We start from the raw sequence: 21367 nt of genomic DNA on the forward strand, positions 1-21367 counted from the left end.
GCTCGACTGCATCAACGCCAACCAACCAACCAGCCAGCCATCCAGCCAGCGAGCCAGCACACCCGCAAACCACACAACACCACACCCCTCCATCATTAAGTAAACTGCAGCTACTGCTGCACAAACAATAAAACAGGACATACCTAATAATAGTGGTGCAAAGATTTGGTTGGCAAAAGACACTACGACCATCCATCCACGCACAGAAACAGCATTGAGTCAAGCAGTGTGGAAGTCGTAGGCACGGCGACGGTAGTAGTGTCTGTCTGTCGCATGTATGTACTCGTACATATATCGTCAACGTCCGACGAAGTCACTGTCAGGTTGTTAATGAGCACAGAATGTAAGTGTAAATAATCGCAGCGTTTGCGTTGCAGTTGCAACTGAAGGCTAACGAAGATAAGTTCATCAGTAGAATATATAATACGAGTAATGAGAAAAAGCTTAATGTGCCAACGAAATGGATGCGCACAGCTGAGCACAAATCTCTTGGCTAACACTCACTGCGAGCAGTGTGTGTTTGGAGTTCAGTGCTCAGCTGTCGTTGTTATTGCGCAACCGCGCGTAGTTATTTAGCATGGAAAGGTAATCAAATACTGTTAATACTGTTAATACATAACATTAACAGATCTCTGTTCCGCTAACATTGCTGCTAGTGGACAGAGGTTAATAAGTTAATAAGTAATAAAATGCTGGGAAAGTTATGAGGGATTTAAACTAAATGAAAAATGCTAATGCTCTGCTGATAATTTTTACCTTTAAAAAATACAATCTGAATGACAGTTCTCCAAATTTTCATTTATTATTTTTCTTTTACTTACTTTAGGTGTTGTTGAAGTAACATATTTGTATTAGACAAACTATCGCCTATTCAGTTCCCTTTCTTTATTCGTATGGGGCAAAATAAATCCATTATTTTCTCGGTAGATGGCTGTAGTGAGCGACATCTCGTAAAGTATCGATCAAACAATTTAAAATTTATTCTCATTGTCAAGGTAACATCTCACAGTAAAAAGCTCTTTCGTTGTTCTTCGTTTCTTCCATTCAGTTCTGAGTTACAGGGTGTTAAGAATGCAAGGCCACAAGGGAAAATTCGGTATATTTACAGTTTTCCTTTGATGAAGGCGAAAAGCCAGTCCATTAAAATTGTGAATGGTGTTTATAGTGCCGATAGTGTAACAACTAATTATGTGTACTTTTGGTTTCGTCAACTTCGTTCAGGCATTTTTGATGTTAAAGAAAATGTCGATAATGTCGATAAAATCACATATAATAATCGAAGTTGACCGCGCAAGAGCCAAAGAATGCCCATTAAACAGTGTAAAAAGATTTGGGCAAAAATTTTACCCAAAAATAATGAATTTTTTCTCCCCAAACTAATATACGAGGAGGGTTCAATAAGTATCCGTATCAGAAATGACGACACCATTTTTTTCAAACAAAATTATTTTTATTTTTCAACATAGTCCCCTTTTAGAAAAATACACTTCTCAAAATGTTCCGGCCATTTTTTAACCCCTCCGAAAAATAGATTTGTTGAACTCTTCAAAGTACGCCTCTGTCTCCGCGATGACTTCCTAGTTTGAACTAAAATTTTTCCCCGCAAGCCATTTCTTCATGTTAGGGAACAAGAAAAAGTCGCAGGGAATCAGATCGGGTGAATACAGGGGGAGCGGAAGCAATCCATAACGGATTTCATGCAGTTTGGCAGCGACAACTACGGCGGAATGTGCTGGTGCGTTATGGTGGTGAAACAACACCTTCTTTTTCGCCGAATGCGGCTGTGTTTCCTTCAGTTGTTTGTGAAAGCGGTCCAATAACTCACTGTATTATTGTCTAGTGATCGTTCCTCCTTTTTCTAAAAAATCCATGGGGATGACGCCGTTCGCATCCCAAAAAATCGTCGCCATGACCTTTCCGGCGGATGGGGCTATCTTCGCCTTCTTTGGAGCAGATTCACCGAGCGAAATCCGTTGATTTTATTATTGCTTAGTTTCTGGTGTGTAATGATGAATCTAGGTTTCATCAACAGTGACAACTCGACGCAAAAATTCCTTCGGATCTCGCTTAAATTACTCCAATCATCGTGAGCAATTGCGGCACCCATCGGTCCGCAATTTTTTCATTGCCAACTTATCATGTAAAATATTAATTGCCGTTCCGGTCGACACACCTATGGCCTCTCTTACTTCGCTCAATTTCGTTCGTCGACCAGCCAGAATAAAGTAGTGGACTTTTTGAATGATTTCCTCGGTAACCACATTTGTCGAGCGTTCTGGTCGCTCCTCATCAAAAACGTATGTTCGCCCACGTTTAAATTCGTTGAACCAATATTTAAATGTGGTCATAAAAGAGGAAGCGTCTCTATAGATAGCATCCAACTTTGCTTTTATCTCCTCGCATTTTCTCCCATCCAAAAGCAAAAAGTGATTTTCCGAACGATACTGCTATTTTTCCATCTTAGCGAAAATCACGAAACACGTATTACTCGAATAGCCGCTATATCCAAATTAACCTACCAATCAGTCTGAAATTTGTTTTGCCGTCGTTTGATAGATGGTAGCACATGATGCTAACACCAACTTCTCTCAGGAAGCCCTTTGCCATCAAACATTGAACCGCCCTCGAATAATCGTATTTGGTCACACTATAGTGTTTGAAAAGGAGTAATGGCATCTGAAACTATGAGGAATACTGGTATTATGAGGAGCAAAGTAGCACAATTTATGGATACATTTTGTTGCTTTCTTTGGCAAAAATGGTGATTAGTCTACACGCAAAGTTAATCCGTCCGTCATTTGAGACGTTTGTTAATTTTAGCACTTTGGATATGATTTAATATATTCTCTAAAATTTTCGAAAGTGGGCAAAATGAGATTACCGCAGTAAGTTGTTGGTGTTTAAGCTTTTCAATGTGATTATTTTTCCTGATAGGAGAGATTTCCCATGGGAAGTTTTATAGAGTACGCTAAATAAGGAATGTGACATACGACGAGGATATAAGGAACACACTTTTTTTCATGACCTGTTGCCGAATTTAAGTTTTCCGTTATTTTCAGGTTCATTTTATATTGACTTCTTCCTTTTATCAAAGCTAACTATATAAAGGTTTCACTGTACATGAAGTAGGGTGACCGGTTGGAAAAAAAATTACAGCGATATATTTCAAGGGGTGCCGGATTAGTTATATTCCTAGGCACTAAGGCCTTAGTCGTGAATCTTCAGTTAAAATTTTATCCAAATTGCACCTTCACACTGAATTTAAATGTGTCGTATCTTACATTTTCAAAATTAGGGCTTAACACATGGGGTTAAAAGCCCCGGGTCTAACACATAGATGGCACTACTTTTCTTGCATTCACCTCTTTTTCAGTTATTACTAACCTTAAAATGACAGCGGTTAAAATTTCATGATATTCTATTTATTAGTTCGTGAGTTATTGTGCCAAGAGTGACGCTACTTTTATTATTTTCAAAAAAATGGATCAAAAAGAATTTCGTGCTTTAATTCTAAATTGTTTTTTGATGGGGAAAAATACGTTTCAAGCAAAACAATGGCTTGAAAAGTTTTATGGGAACTCCGTTCCATCAGAAATAACAATAAAACGATGGTTTGCTAACTTCAAATGTGGTCGTAGAGTGGACGTCCAATGCAGTGTACGTCCAAATGAGGCAGTAACACCAGAAAACATAAAAAAATCAATAAAACCGTTTTGAATGATCGAAAAGTGAAATTACGTGAGTTAGCTGACATCGTAAAGATATCAGAAGAGTGTGTTGACTTTATGTTGCATGAGCTTTTGACTATGAGAAAGGTCTGTTTAAAGTTGGTGCCGCGTTGACCAAAACCAAGAACATGCCGATGATTCTAAGCTGTGGCAAAACTACAAGAATCGAATTTCGAATTGCTCCCACATCCACCGTATTCACCAGATTTGCCTCCCAGCGACTAGTGACTGTTAGCAGACCTAAAAATAATGCTTGCCCGTTACGAAATCTCGCTTGAATGAAGAGCTTGTCGCTGAGGCAAAAGATAACTCGTTCTACAAAGGTGGTATTGAAATGTTAGAGCAGCGCTGGAATGATTGCGTTGTTCTTGATGGAAATTACGTTGACGAATAAAGCTAATTTTCACCAAAAAAAGAAAAGTGCTTTCTTTTCTCAGCCCATGTGTTATGTATCATACTAAGAATTTTACGTACCTATGTGGGTAATATCACACGGCCTTGCCTAAGCTCAATTTTATGCGATATTTCATAGAATAAGGTGTCATTCATGGGAATACTGTTTATCATTTTCCGCGAGAAAATGTGGGCATGCGACTTCAAGATCAAGTTTTAACCCGTTGTAGAAAAGGGGTCTCTTAAAACCGGCCCACGTAGCCAATTGTGAGCTCTTACATAGTTCTACTCTGCCAGATAGTACTACGACTTGAAGACACCGTAATACATATCGCACATATCCTTCTAAAGAGACGCAACTCAGTATTTTAGGGGATATATACAATACAACCCTAACTTAATTAGCACACTGACATAATTATTTGGACAGCAAATACTTAGTTGATCTCTAGAAAATGTAAAAGCTAATTTAAAAAAGTATTTAGTTGTGCGACTTACGTCTTTGAATTTAGAAAACAAGTTCTATAATTTCATAATTTCAGTCATATTTATGTATGAGATACTATTTTAAACTTAGAATAACCTAGACAAATTAAAATTTATATGGAAAATTTTTGAATTGTACATTCCACACAAAAATTGCATATCATTAAAAATTCGAGTTCTTTTTTGCAAGCATCAACTCTTTTGATATTTTAATTTTTTATATCTTAACTTGTTATCTACATAAGTGGCGCCGATCAATTTGTATTTTAATCAAGGAATTTCTTTCATTAGCCGGCTTTCTATCTACAGGCTCGAACTGGTTTACTAATTAGCATTTAATTGGGAATACATGTATGCTCATGGATGATATACGAAAAAACCGTTTATTCATTTATTTATTTCAAAAAAGGTGGCTGAAACTATAACTTCGAACTAAAGTGCAGAAACTGCTAAAATAAAATTGAATTCAATAGTTTAGAAAACAAAAAAAAAAATTAAGCAAAATAGAGTTCGAAATTTCTTTGAGTGAAGTGAACACGCTGATGGGGCATTTCATGCGTAATTCAAACTGAGGGTCTTGCGGTAAAAATAAAAATTTAAACGAATAGGAGATTTAAAAGCTAGCAGTAATGTAGACAAGCCAAGCCATGCACAATAGACAAGGAAGTAATAGAGAAATTTAGGGAAGAAAGGGCACTTTTAAGAAAGCCTTTGGAATACGCTCAATTGTATCACTAGGAAATTGATAATAAGGCATCCCTCAAGCTTTGGACGAACAAAAGATGTATACAGTACTTTCAGAGTATAGGGAGCTGTGAAATTAGAGCTATTTTAACGAAAAGCTATTCTATGATTTAGATATGATAAAATTGATGTGGTTACTGAATGAAAAAGAGGCATCTAAGAGGGTTATTGGCATCGTAAAGTAAAGATTTTAATATATTGGGATTGTATTAGGTTAGTTTACAATGCGACATTATTAATTAAGTGAAGTACCACAATCTTCATGTCTTAGCATTTGGCTAATCTAATATTTTGCGGTTCAATAAGAGAGGGCGTTGCTAGTAGCCTGAACTTTTTTTTTTATTGCTATGCTCTTCATATGAACGTAAGTGAAATTTCATTTCAGTCTGTCAATTTATTCTTTGTTTACAAGCCATTTAGTATCGACGTGTCACAGTATTTTCTGCAATGAAAAAATTCAAGTATCGTGCACTGACTGAATTTTTATTTCTGGTAGGTTTAAAAGTAAACAAAATTTACGACAAATGTTAAAAGTATATAAGGACTTTTCGCTCTCAATTAGTACAGTAGAGAGATGGGTTCCTGAATTTATAAGGTCGTATAAGCCTTGCAGATGATCCACATCAAGAACGTCCAAAAACAACGTCCAGCAACATGATTAGAAATCGTAGCAAAAACACAGGATATTGTATTGAAAAATCGTCGACTGACGGAAAGAGTTTTAGTAGAAGCCCTAGGCATCTCATTGTAAAGTGTAAGCAATATTTTTGACTGAAGTATTGGGTTTCAGAAAGCTGTGTGCACAATAGGTGCCGCATTCGTCAACAATGGTAAAGATTTTGTAGATTTTGTGCGTCGATTGATCACTATGGATAAGACTTGGGTCTATCACTGTGAACCAAAATCAAAACAAAAGGATAAAGAGTGGTTCTTTGGCTCCGAAGCAAATTCGTGTCCAGAAATCGGCCAAGAAGGTGTTGGAACAAGTGTATTGATGAACAGCTAGAACATGGGTATTAGCGTTTATACCATCAACAATGTCAACTTAGGCAGTTGAAAAGCAAAGACCCTTCGACAGACAAAAAATACGCTCTGAAGGTGAGCTTTGGCAAAATAGTATCATTTTTCGTACGGCCCTCGCGTGAGGGAATGGTACAGAAAAATGTGTAATGCAAATTTATTTAATATTTTATGACGGCTTCTAAGATTTTAAGGGAAGTAAAGGAATCGAATCCGGGGCCAACCGATTGGTAGTTACTTGTTTATGGTGGCCACCTACGGAAAATAATATTTAGATGAAACATCTTTCAATTTGCCATTCATGGGTGGAAAGCGAAAGTAATGACGTTCTCGAATACAATAGAATGATCGGATTCAGAAGGAGTTGTCCACACATTGAATGAATACCTGGCACAGGTTCGCAAAATAGGTCAAATGTTAAGCAAGCTCATATGGCAAGTTATGAAGAATGCCGTTTAATGCATTAATAATTCAACAGATGTGACCAACTGAGGCGCTCTTTGGAAAATCGCTTGAATTTTCGCTCGATGTGAACAGATAAACGCCGGAACCTTAACACTGAAGAAACAGGTAAAGCCGGGTGGCTTTTTTTATCATTATGACATTCACCGTATACACTTGTCTGTAGTTCTCAACCCGTTTGTGAAATATTTCATTGAATGTACGCTCTGCCTGCTAACTAAAATTATGCCCGTTTCAACCCAGCCAGCGGCAGCTAGGGTATGCACTTTTCACAAAAAGCGAAACTCCGACGTGTGAGGCCTAACTTTTAGATTTTATTTTATTTTATTATACCCATGTTTTACACAATTCTTTGCTTTTCTTGTATCTCTAAATATTTCTCGCGAGATCCCGAGCTACTCAGCTCACCTCTTCTAAATGAGTCTGACTCAAGCCAATCCATGTGAAAGGTTAAGTTAGGTTGAATATGACAGATAGGATTCACTAAGACGGAGGACTAGAGCTCCTTCAGTTGAGAGATGATAAAAAGAGTAAGATACATAAGAGATATTTGCATGATGGCGATTAAGCATTGCTGATATAAGACGCCTGCTAATATTAATGAAAAAGTTGCACAGATTGTAGTTAAAATGTGCTTAGTTGCCAAGCTGCTTAGTTCCTAATCTCCGAAAGCAGGGTAGCTCTATAGCAGATGTTGAGAAAATTTTACCACATTTTCCTCCACCGTAAACGGACTCAAAGTTGAATTGAGTCTTGCTTTTTGTATACCCATCGGAAAGTATTCAGTATTGATCCCCACCACTATAGAGAGTTGTTAAGCTTTGAAATTACCTCAAGCGTTTACGATTCACACGCGACCAGAATTAACTCACGACTTTCCAAGACAGCTTTCTCATCTAGCGCTCACTGAGCTGACTGAAGGATTTCCTATAAAGAAGGGAACAACAAATAGCCTTAGGAAACCCCTGCCTACCTACACTAAGCTATATGAATAGAGTAGAAGGGGCCCTTCTTAACTCGCGAAAAACGCGAACATATATTCGCCAACTTGTTATGCCTCTGTAACCAACCAAGTACAATGTAATAATTTCTATCAAGGAATCCGTATGATCTGCAAAAAAACGCATTATTTAAAGACATTTTATTATGCAAACAAATCTCTCTCTTTGAAGAATTTTTGGAAATCTCTAGTTGTTAATATTTATTTAAAATACTTAGGTACAAGACAACTCGTTGAACAGGAAAAAGCTTAAAGAAAAATTGAAAATATGCATCAGTATCTTACCTCTCTGGCCATTACGACATGCCTCAACAGAGCCGCCCACGAGATCGAGGGTCTGTGGTATCTGCCATCTGGTATCGCCGCACTGCCACTCAGCCACCGCCGCCACTATCCGCATTAAAACACAATCCTCACTGGTGGGTAGTGCAGTGCAACGCAGTTTTTCGAAGCGTTGGGAAATTTTAAAGCATCAATCGTGTTTTTTTCTTTTTGTGGCTGGTCAGCTTTACATAGGTTCTAGGTGAAGAAGATTTTTACTTTCACACAGTTCGATTTTATATTTCCATCGTGATTTGAGAAGATTATGTTTGTGGATAATTGTTTTATTGTTTCTTAATTTTGGTTTCGTTTCGAGAATGAATGTAATATGAATTATTAATTTGTGGATTTTTTTTACTGGGAAGACAATGTGTTTGTTGTAATATTACTCGTTTTTTTATAAGATGCTTTATTGTTTTTGTAAATATTTCTTTATCCAGTTAGGTATGAATGGCATTTTATTTTGTGTGTTTGTTGCAGTCATTAGCACCGATTGTTAACCAACTTTTGTAAAAGAGAAAGGGGAAAAATTTGTTGTATGTAAATAAAGTTTTCTGTGGAAGTTTTGTAAGATATAAAATAGTTTGCTTTCAGTGAAACTTTCTGAAATTCTGGTAGAGTGCGAGTTTGAAAATGTAAAAATGTAAATGTAGTTCCATTAATTCATTATTTACTTGGTCTATCGAACATACAAAAGCTCCTGGATACTCTTAACAAAATTTAGCATAGTCACTAATTAATAATAGAGAAATTGTTAAAAGCACTTTTTCTTCTTCTTTACATAAAAGGGAGGACTAGGTTAGGTTAGGTTGGATTTAAGCGCTTTTCCATGTTTGACTGTCTCAGGCTCTTCTTCCATTGAGATGGCGCGTGGGTAATTTATATTTATCTCTCCCAAAACCAGTGTGTGCTTTTCAGAAATTTTAGAAGATCCCTGATCACAGTTCTAAAATGTTCCAATTAATTAAAGAACTGTCGATATAAAATGGTAAACCTACGTCTGGATAGAGTAGGACCATGGCTCCGGAGGTACGAGATCGTCCTCATCTAGACAGCTTCTACAGAAGTCATATGCTGGAACACCCATTCTCTGGGCTGCCTATTAGGTAGTGCCTCGTTATAACTGAAAGCAGTGTGCGAAGACTATACTCATTTTGACTTAGCATAGATTCTGTGCGTTTAGCATTGAAAGTCATCCACAATTGGCAGGCGATTCTGCAGGTGGTTTTATTATGCCGAATTCCACTCCCGCTCTTAAAATTTTTCATCAAAGATAAGTAGCTTACTTGTTTGTAAGGGTATGCCTATGCCATTATATGTGTACTCACCAGTCAACTTGGTACCTCGCTATTTTATCGGCCCTGTAGTTACCCTCAATATCGGAATGGCTAGGAATCCATGTTACCTTTAGGTTAAATGACTCACCATCTCGGTGAGAGATGTGCGGCATTTCATGGCTATCTTGGAGGTTGTCGACTATTTTGTGAGACATTTTGTCGTAGCCTGGTTATCAGTGAAAATGTAGATATCATTTCCAGCTATCGCATCACACTGTACCAGGGTATCGGCTTTCATTATTGCCATCAGTTCAGCCTGAAAGGCACTATAGTAGTTGGGGAGCCGAGGGTGTGAAGGAGATGCTCGGATTATAGACCTCCAACCACCCTGCCTTCGAGGTTGCATGCATGAATGGACTCACCCTCTTTTACATCGTCCCGTTCCCACTCTTTCCTTGAGGGTCGTGAATTTTGTAATGGCAAGAGTATGGGCGATTAAGCAAAAGCATCCTTGAGGACCTCGAGCAAACGTATTCCGTTCTTATAATGCTTTTACCTGACTGAGTTTCAAGGAGTAAATTTTCTCATATATAATATGTTATGGAGATTGTTCTTTCTCGCAGATGTGCTCATTTGGAACCCTTTTTAGAGGATCATAGCACAGCAAGGAGTTTTAATCGTAAGCCTTGCGCCTTCCGCCGGTTCGGTGAGTATAGGAAAGGTATTTTTTTTGACACTTTTTAGTAATATGTGAATAATGTAACTATTGGCTTGGGGAACAAGTTCATAGCGTTTTTATATTTTCTTTTATTTCACAACGATTTGTTTGCTGTTGGGCAAAGAGTAACTAATATTTCGATAAAACTCTTTCTCCCCTACAAAACCATCTTATTGCACAATATTTTTGGGTTATTTAGTTTTTTATTAGTTTTGAAGCTTAGAAATGGAATACCCAGAAGGCAAAAGTCAACATTTTCGATACCTGCCCTTCTTTGCTTTTCTTCGAGGCCAAAAACCTGTCGAAGCGGCCCGGAGAAGGTGTCATAGGCGAGTCTAGAGTACGAAAATGGTTTGCAAAATGGCGACTTTGACGTCGATGAGACATCCTGCAGCGGAAGGCCTTCTGAATGAAGAACGTCTCAAATCACTTCTGAAGGAGAATGGTCGCCAAACCAGTCATGAATTGGCGGAAAAAATGAACTGTCATCATAAAACGATTCTCAATCACCTGGATTCAATGGGATTTATCGAAAAATTGGAAGCTTGGGTGCCTCACGATCTCAACGAAAAAAAACAAAGAAAGTCGCTTTCAAATTGTTTGTTAGCATCTCGCTAAGTATCGAACAACACGCGACTATAAACTGCGCTTTTTGTACCGAATCGTCACGGGAGATGAAAAATGTTGCCTATTCGTCAATATGAAGCCAAAAAAGTAGTGGATGGCTCCAGGAGTTACGCCAAAGCCGAAAGTCAAGCCGGAACTTCATCCAAAGAAGGTCATGATGTGTGTTTGGTGGGACTGGGAGGGCATTCTGCACTGGGAAATGCTCGAAAATAATGTCAACAAGTAGTTCTACATTGCCCAGCTACATCGCGTGAACGAGGCTATTCGATTGAAAAAACCTGATCGACATGGTCAAACCATACTCCTTCACGAGAACGCCATTCCCCATGTTGCCCAAGTCGTCAAAGCCGCACTCCAAGAGGTCGAATGGAAGGTCTTTCAGCATCCACCATATTCCCCGGACATTAGTGACCGATTACCATCTTTTACGCTCCCTGTCAAACCATATGAAGGGCGTTACCTTTGATAATAAAGAGGTACTTAAAAGCTGGCTCAACAACATCTTTGACAGTGGACCAGGCGATTTTTGGCAGAACGGCATCAATAAATTGGTCGAGAGGTGGGAAGAGGTTGTAAACAGCAACGGCGAATATATAATTGATTAACTTATTGATATAATTGTTGTTTTTTGTTTAAATAACAGCGCTTCGGTAAAAGCGCTACGAACTTATTCCCCAACCTAATACTGCAGCAATTTCTTGTGAAATCGAAATGTTCAAGCTGATACGTTATGTCTTATGTATGTCATATTACGCCCTATGAATACACGGTATAATCGATAGTTTAGTTTTTTATTTCTTTTAAAAATTCATTAGTTTTCATTAATGCTAATTTTGAAGCTTCCACGCAATTATATTTAAATTTGAGCTAATTGTCTTAATACTATACTAGTTATAAATTTATCCTGCAGGTACTTCATATGGCAATATTTTTATTTTAAAATAATTTTTAATCATAACTTTTAATTATTTGTAGTGCCACACAAGTACGAGCTTCTAAGTTTTCTAAAGCATCTACTAATTTGCCCTCTCTCCATTTGACGTTTATTACTTTTTTCTTCGTTAACACACACATTCGTTGGCTTTTGTTCCACTACCCGTGTCTTTCAATTTGGTTAACTTCATTCATCCCGCAATTCGAATTCGATTTTTACTTTACACTTTCTATTGGCCACTCATTGTTTGCTGCTCTGCTTCCGTTTCCTTTCAATTCGCATTTGTATTTGTAGGTATTTCAAATCTTCGTAAACTTTCGCACACTTTGTCCGTTCATCGTTGGCATTGCGTCGCTCATAGCCTGCAACATTGACGCCCAATCTGTCGATTGAGCGCTGCACACCTACACGATATTTCACTCACTGAAATTTCTTCTCTGCTTAACTACCTTTTTCTTTCCTCTCTCTCTCTCGCTCCCTATCACTCGCTTGTTTAGGGCCACTCTCAGATTAGTTCTTTTACTAGTTTGCACAATTTGACGTTTCCGCCTTATTCGTAGTTTGCAATGCAGGGCTAAGATGTGTATGTGTGCGTACTATGTTTTTGTTTGCTTGCTTCATTGTAACAGTAATAAGCGTGAAGTTGGCTGCATTTCTTGTGCTTTCCGTATTTTTAACTTTGCCACTCTACACACATCTTTATCACCAAACATGCTTTGTTTCGTATTTCGTTCCCTTTGTGCGTAAATTTCGCAAAATCTACGTAAAATTTCTCTACCACACTTACATCCACTATTTTCCTTCCTCGCCGTTTTGTTCTCGTTGTGGAAGTCCAGTCAGTCAAACGATTGTCTTCAAGTGTGTTTATAGGCATAAGCATGCAGCCATGTGTGTGTTTGTATGTACGTTTGTATGTATATAGGTATGTGTATTACCTATGTGTGTTTTGCATGGGTCTGTGTGCTCATATGTATGTATATATGTTTGCATATTTACATCTGTTTTCCAGGAAAAAATCGGTTCTGCTTCAGGCAGCGGCAGCAGTTAGCAGCCAGTGGGCAGCAGATTTCATAGCACAATTCTTTTTATTTATTCATATTTGACCTTTTCTCTTTTTTTACAATTACTAATTGAAGGGAAATATTTATCTAAGTCATACTGAAGGCCACTAACGTAGAGTGAATAAAGTATGCTGGTCAACGTGTAGCCCTCATTAGCTTAACGTAGAGCCCACAGTATCAGCGCACTCATTGTTATTGATATAGGACTTTAAATTTAACGAGAATACTTAAACATCGCAAAACAATTAACATACAAGTGGAGCATATGAAATTCAGCCTAAAAATAATATACATATGTTTGTATTTGCTGTATTTCTATAAAAAGTTTGCAAAGAGCAATTCTTGAAGCAAACTGATTAGTCTAACACATTATGCAAGGTAGGGCCTATTAAACGGGTAGTAGTAATGGACCAGCTGATTTGATTTTGTTTTCTCTACTTATTTGATTTCCTAAGGTCCAAAAGAAAATACAAAATATTATATTTGGTGCTCTACTGCTACTAACTGTTCAATGTGCCTTGGTTCGAAGCAAGCAAATACGTTTTCAATTTTTTGAGATCTCAAAGCTTACGAAAATATGTGTGCATGTATGTTTGTATGAGAGGTGAATTTTACCAATATTAAGTAAAATTTCTGGTCGTAAAAATTTAATTTCTTCACAGCTGACTTAATCAGAATTTTTGCTACTTTTTGTGTTGTTCATTTCAATATTTTTATCTACAGAAGAAGGGCTCTGCCATTTTATCCCAGCTCTGAGTAGCAATTTGATTTTATGAAAAGTCTTTACACGACTTCGATAGCAGACGGCCATTTAGGGTCTAGGTTCAGTCGTGGCACGCTCAAAATTAGGCGGAGAATGCCTGACTTCAATTTCGGCCACATCTGAATACTTCGTTCAACAACTTACATATATTATATTAAAAAAAGCCACAGGACATTGCAAGAAACTATATGGCTTAGTAGCTGGCCAGTCAGGGACAGCAGCTGAAGTGCTTTTTTCTTCATACAAAGAAGGAATATGATTTCCCTTGGCTAAATGCGGTCTCCTCTTGGATAGAAGCGCCTTGAATTAGCGCAGCGGGTGCACTGATATGCAAGATCGAATATTCCTCTGCCCAAATAGGGTTTGGTGGTTCTCGAATCTCTTTTGAGCTACCTATCTGGAGAATAATGAGGTGGAATTGCCTTAGTATGCCTTCGCTTGACTCTCACGTTTTACATAAATAAAACTGGTCAATAGCACCTGCTTGATATCATGAAGCATTTTGCTACTTCTAATTCCTAATCGCCAGCTTTCAAATATATCTCTACATTAGCAACTCATCTAACCCAACCTGACCTTTTATACAGAATGATTTTATTCAGAATTTAACTATTAACACATGGAGAGAAAAGTCCCGGGCCTAATACATAGATGGTACTACTTTTCTTGCATGCACCTCTTTTTCAGTTATTACTAACCTTAAAAAGACAGCGGTTAAAATTTCATGATATTCTATTTATTAATTCGTGAGTTATTGTGCCAATGGTGACGCTACTTTTATTATTTTCAAAAAAAAAATGGATTAAAAAGAATTTCGTGATTTAATTATAAATTGTTTTTTGATGGGGAAAAATACGTTTCAAGCTAAACAATGGCTTGAAAAGTTTTATGGGAACTCCGCTTCATTAGAAACAACAATAAAACGATGGTTTGCTGACTTTAAAAGTGGTCGTAAAGACACCGACGATGCACAACGCAATGGACGTCCAAATGAGGTGGTAACAAAAAATCCACAATATCATTTTTAACGATCAAAAGGCGAAGTTTCGTGAGTTAGTTGGCATCATAAAGATATCAAAAGAACATGTTGGCTTTATATTTCATAAGCATTTTACTATGAAAAAGTTCTGTTCAAAGTGGGTGCCGCGTTTGCTTAAGACAACGCACCATGTCCAAATCAATCAAAACAATGGCAAAACTAGATTAATTAAACTTCGAATTGCTTCCAGACCCACCCTATTCGCCAGATTTGGCTTCCAGCGACTACTGGCTGTTCGCAGACCTAAAAAAATTCTCGCAGGTAAGAAATTTCACTCGAATGAGGAGGTTATCGCTGAAACTGAGGCCTATTTTGAGGAGACTTTTCATCCCATGTGTTATCTACAGTCAAGCAATCGTCTATTTTCACTACTCTAGCGCAGCGCTAGCATACATATTCGTATATTCGAATATTTTTCACTGGTTGTTTGAACATAACTCCAAAACCCACTATGAAACTTTCAAAGACTACTGAGCATAGACTAAGAAATTTGACAAAAAAAAAAAATATCTTAGTCGGGCTATTTTTGAAATATAGCAATCAAAAATATGTTTTTTCCAAATCTTTTTAACACAAAAATAACCTTTTTTTTAATTTTTTTCCTCCAAAAATAAAACTTAAAAAGTAAAAACAAAATGTTTCAATAATTTTTGAACATAAAAAATGTTTAAAAAATTTTTGAACTCAAAAATAAAACTAAAAAAAATTTGTTTTCCAAAATTTTTTAACACAAAAATAAAACTAAAAAAAAAATTTTTTTAAGTATATTTTTTCTTATCAAATTAAAAGCAAAATTTTCAGTATTGAACAAATCTAAAAATTTTTAAATTATTTTCTGTTTACTTACTCAAACCTATCAATATGCCAATATTCAGAAAAATTGACGAGACTGACACATGATATGGAATCGCTCACCAGAGATTAGGGTGGATTCGGCTTTTTAGCGGTCTCATTAGTTAATACCTTTTTGTATATAAAATAAAAATTGTATTTTTTATTGTTCAAGAAATACCCAAAACTGATCAGTATTTAATTGAACCACAAGTGACAGCCGGCCGCCGTAGCCGAATGGGTGCGTGACTACCATTCGGAATTCAGAGAGTTCGTAGATTTGAATCTCGGTAAAACACCAAAATGAAGAAAAAATTGTTTCTAATAGCGATCGCACTTCGGCAAGCAATGGCAAACCTCCGAGTGTATTTCTGCCATGAAAAAGCTCCTTGAGGCTTGAAGGCTTGAAACTGTAGATCGCTCCATTTGTTGAACAACATCAAGACGCGCACCGCAAATAGGAGAAGGAGCTCGGCCAAACACCCAAAAAGAGTGTACGCACCAATTATATATACCTACATATATACATGTGACAGCTGAGGAAAAGATAACTGTTTCATTGAGACTAAAAACACTACCAAGCCCTTTTCGTCCTATCCACACTCGAACGTCTTACCAATCTTGATTTTGTTGCTTAATGTGACAGTGCCAATGTGACTATAACAAGCCCAACTTGTAAATTAACAGTCGACATGTAGAAAATTCTTCAAGCTCACCCATAATGCCCCTCAGGTCTTAAGGTACTGACCCAACGCACGCTTGATTTGCTTCGAAAACTGTCAAAAAAGAATAAAAATAAGCTATAATGTATGAAAGTTGACCAAATGGTGGTTTGCTGTTGTTACTGCATTAGGTTTGAGGATTGAGCTCATTAAAACTTCAAAAGAGTTCACTTAAAACTCTGCTTTGAACTGTTGGGTGTTTAATTGCATCTACTATACCCACTTGTCATAGGTCAGCCGGTTGTGAAAGTGACGGCGGAGCAGACGAACATATCAACTGAAGGTAAAACAAAGCACGGGTGGGGTTTGGGTGAATGCATACAGTTCGTAAATCTCTACCCGCTCTAAACTCCGAATATTCAGCTTGGCTTTGAAGTCGGTAGCGTTGTACGGAAGTGAAACATGGCTGGTCTTTAACACCATTGCGCATATAATATTCTGGTCAAACACCATCAGCAACGACGCACTGTGGATATCAGCGAATGAAGAACCCATCCTATGGCAAATCAAATGCAGAATGTGGCGATGAATATGAATAGATCACACGCTTAGAAATCTACCAAATATCACGAGAATGGCACTGGACTGGAACCCACAAGGGAGTAGAGTCGATCAAATGATACTTGGACATCACATGGGACGGCGCAACAGCCCAGAGCCATGTACGATGGAAGAGTCTTGTCGAGGCTCTATGCTCTCGAGCGGAATGAAAAATGAAAAATAAAAAATTATCTACTCGTACTATAGTAGAATTGGAGGTTGAATTGATCCATAATAAACAGTAAATATATGCAGCTTGATGAAAACTCAAGGTCTGTATCCAATCAAACTCATGGTATTTTTAAGAATCGTTGTGTTTATTAATCTATCAACCAATAGACGATATCTGCCTGCAGAGGGCATTTAAAATTCCATTAGCTCAACGCTATTCGGCATTAATCCCCAAAAATTGTATTGACCATCTCATCGTAGGCACAATTACCTGAAGATGCTCATGGTTATAATTTTTTACAAGATACTCTGGATGGAGGCACATATCCGAATTTTTTACAAAATTAGGCTTTCACTTCTTCAGCGCACTATCGTGTCACTTTTGCAGAATCCTTCTCCTGAATGCAGCTTAATGAATTTTTATATATGAAGCCGCGCCAACTAGAAATAGTATTTGAAGAACGTATTTTCGAAACTCGGTAAAATACCAAAATAAAGAAAACGTTTTTTCTAAGTGTATTTCTGCCATGAAAAAGCTCCTCATATAAAATATCTGCCATTCGGAGTCGGCTTGAAACTGTAGATCCCTTCATTTGTGGAACAACATCAAGACGCACGCCACAAATAGGAGGATGAGCTCGGTCAAACATCCAAAAAGGGTGTACGTATATGTATATATGTATATATGTATATGTATATATAAACTCTGGAATTGTTTGTTTGTAAAATATCACATGATGCAACTCATAAATTAACGAAAAAGGTCGGTAAAACACCCAACTAAGAATGCATGCGCCAATTAAATTACAAATATCAGACAACATTTTGTTTTAAATTTTTATTACGGAACAGAAATATTTCTTTTATATTTTTTTTATTTTTACTTTTACGTAGGAAAAAGAGCAAAAATTAATACTTAAAGTAATTTTTTTTGAAATGTTTCCAAGCGGAGACATTAATTGCACGCAGAAGTTACTAAAAAAGAAAGTCGCGAAAAAATACAGGTAAATTGAATTTTGCATAGCCTACCATGACATTATTCGAAAAAAGGATCGAGTAAAAAAAAAATACCTCTATCGTCAAAGAGATTAAAGAGTATTTACTCGGAAGCAAATGATAATGTGACCAAAACGAAATACTCGTAAGAAGGCATTGGAGGCTATTGCAAGTAGGCGAATCATTATAACCGAAACATCAATCCGTGCCACATCGAGGGTCAAAACAATAATATTAAAATAAACAAATCAAAATTCAAGACAATGATAATTTTTTTCGATATTCATGAAATTATGCACCATCACAGGGTTTCTGGAAATTCTTGCTAAACTTTGTGAAATAATAACGCAAAACTGTCTGATTTGTGGAAGGACCCTTTATATGAAGATGATACATCACTTCGTTCTGCATTGTCTGGCTAGAGATTTTTAGCCCAGTTTTAAATCATGCGCCGCATTCTTCCAGATGTGCCGGGCGTCTTTTATTGGTTTCTCAAGGTTAACTCCGCATTAAAAGAAGTAAGATTTGTGTCCGCTGAAGCTGTGGGAAGCTAAATTGTATGTGTTGTTAAAGAGCTGCCAGAAGGAGACTTTGAGCGCGTTTCTAACAATAGAAGATTCGCATGGAACATTGCAGAGATGGAGGAAGGGCACTCATGTATTGAAGATGACAGGTGAAACAGGTGAATTTAGCCCATTGGATTTTGGTGCATTACTCGTAAAGTGCAAGCTTCAAGTGGCTCAGTGATTTTTGACAATTTTTTTTGCTGGTGGTCTATTCCCATTTTTCCATCTAACGAATGCTAGACACCAAGCTTCAATTGCCTATAAAACTGCATACCTAAAGTTTATTTTAAATCCCCATTTTTTTAATTTGCACAAAAGTGTGAAACTTCGATTCACATAATTTTGGTGGGAGAATGAACTATGTTTTCATAAAAAAAGGAAAAATCCAAAATGTGCAACAACAATGGGGAGTAGTAGCTAAGCTGTGTGGACCACATTTCTCGGCGTTGAACTAAACTATTTCTTAGTCCACGCAGCTATATACATAAATTTACGTGATAGTGATTTTTCAACCTCATTGATTGATTAAAAACACACATTTTCACATTGTAAACAACATAATTATGGCCTACACGCACGAGTGCAATACACCCTGTTTCTGCGCAAAAAAAGGGGTAGGGCAACTAATCACGTTCTAATGGCACTGCGATATGTGTGTGCATGAATGTCTGCTTACATATATATGTACATATGGGGTTATAAAAATATGTTATATTGCAAGTGTTCAGCAATACGCGAAACAATGGGTCAATAGACACTGTAGCCATTCAATGGACCGCAACGAGAATAAATAACACCGTAATCGCTACTTATTTACGAAGGTCCTTTTCTTAAAATACATATCTAATAATCTATATGAAGGGCTTTCACACACATAATTATACAAATTGACTGCTGATACTGATAATCTGATATTGAAGCTCGGTACTCAAGTACCAAACGAATTGAAACGTTACTGCTGCTTTCAGCGAAAGCCCCTTTTCGATTTTCAATTAACTTATTATTAATTTTCAAATTCCTTCAACCCACATACACATGTACATATGTATGTACCTAGCACAGCGATTGTAGTAATTTCGATTTATAATCCCACATAAGTAATTCTTGGTTGACTCCTTTCGCTGCTTGTGTTCGTAGTGCTGCCGCTGCGGCGCTGCTAGCCTCAACCGATTTTCACCACGTCGTATGCATTAAAAATAAGGTAAGCTTTTCAGCCTTATCTTGGCCACACATAGTTTCACTAAACAATTCCACAAGGCGAACAAATATTCACTTAAATTATTGCATTTTACCATAAAACATTGAATTTCATTTACCAATTGAATTTTTTGTTTTAATCCGCTAGTGCTAACACACACACACACACACCGTCAATAGATTTTTATCCGCTCCGAATTTCGGTGGAATTTTCTCACACAGATTTGTCCACACACGGGCACACACGCACAACCGACTCCACTTTGTCACTTCTTACACCACTATGTTGACTGTCAGCGCCGCAGTTGCTGTCGCTGTCGCGATTACAGCTGCGACGACTTAGCATGTGGATATAGTTGTGGAAGCCGTCGTCGCCGTCAACGCTTGCGTCGTTGATGCCAATTCTCGATTTCGACTGCAGCCAAAGGCGTAAAACGAAATTCATACTCGCGTTCGCATCGCGTTTCCGAAATACAAAAAAACGGCAAAAAAGCGCACACACATTAAACATACATTGCTTTTTTATATAGATTTTATCGGATTTTCTTATTGATTTTTATTTTATTTGCGTTGTGGCGTGCAATTATCCTCAATGTTTAAATGGTATGGTCCGTTTAGCCGTGAAGTGTGTGTAGTATTTAAGTATTAACGAGGAAAAAATTTCGATTAAAGCAAAAACACCCTTCGCGCTGCGCCGAGATGAAAAATTGACTTTTCCATCTGCGAATGGACAAACACGGATAGCCAATACTGGCAGCAGGCAAGCAAACAGCCAGGCAGTTAGTTAGTTAGGCTGTTAAGCCAGCTATACAGCCTCCATGTACCGGAGTGGAGCGGAGCGGATCGCATGCAAAGCATAAGCATGATAAGCGAGCGTAATGTTCTATGCTCAGGGAAAACTCTCAGCAAATAGGGGGAAATTTACAGGGCGGCGCGCACTCTGTATGCTGCCCGAAAGTGTGGGTGTATGACGATAGCGCGCGCACAAGTAGACTCCCCAAGCGCCTGTGTAGTTGTAGTTAGTGATGAATGGTAATAAAATAAGTTTCATGCTGTGTTCTCGTGTCGGCAAAGCAGTTCGGCATCTTCTTCTCCAGAATTGGCCTAGTAACCGTTAAATTGTTGTTACTGTTATTGTTACTCGCAAGCTGCGTCGAGCTCGGATTTTCCAAATTTTGTGCCACTTTTCCTTCACATTGCCGGAAACTGCGAGGCCGACGAGCTGGCCAGCCAAGGGACCTGTGAGGTAGTGTGCACGCGAAAGGAGAGGAGCGGGATCCCCTTGACAACCTGCGCTCTACTCCTGGAAGGATGGGCTTTGCACCAACTCAGCGAGCGCTGGGCAAGTACACAAATGCGTAAAGTCGCGAATTCCTTCTGGCCACGTTTGGATAGGAGGCGTTCGAGGGATATTCGGAAGATGACAAAATCTCATTTCTCACATTTCGTGGGCATCCTCACGGGGCACTATCCGCGGGGTCATATGCCGTAAGGCTCGGAATTACTTCGAGTCCTTTTTGCGTCAGCTGTATGGAGGATGAGGTGGAATCATCTCAGAACCTGCTCCTTAGTTGCCCAGATCTCGTGGGACTAAGATTCAAGCATCTTGGTTCTCACTTCTTTTCTGCGCCTGCTGATATAACAGGTCTTGACTTCAAAAATCTAATGAAATTCATCAGCAGCATAAAGAGGCTAACACAACCGCAAATTAGTCACCGTTCATAGCCCACAAATACTCGACCCTCCCCACCCCTCTCCTTTTCGTCCTATC

General features: G+C 37.9%; 1 protein-coding gene across 1 annotated transcript in view; it reads right to left on the reverse strand.

The window, feature by feature from the left end:
* The window catches only part of LOC128866740 (uncharacterized), a 78315-nt gene extending 57989 nt beyond the window's left edge, over nt 1-20326 (reverse strand). Inside the window, exons 1-2 of the mRNA XM_054107703.1 lie at nt 19716-20326; nt 8119-8658 (exon numbers count right to left, since the gene is read on the reverse strand). Of these exons, the coding sequence (XP_053963678.1) occupies nt 8119-8130 (12 nt within the window). The 5' untranslated portion in view covers nt 8131-8658; nt 19716-20326. The remainder of the gene's footprint in view (nt 1-8118; nt 8659-19715) is intronic.
* Between the last annotated feature and the right edge of the window lie 1041 nt (nt 20327-21367).

The sequence above is a fragment of the Anastrepha ludens genome, chromosome 6 (genome assembly GCF_028408465.1).
Source record: "Anastrepha ludens isolate Willacy chromosome 6, idAnaLude1.1, whole genome shotgun sequence".
Taxonomy (NCBI): Eukaryota; Metazoa; Arthropoda; class Insecta; order Diptera; family Tephritidae; genus Anastrepha; species Anastrepha ludens.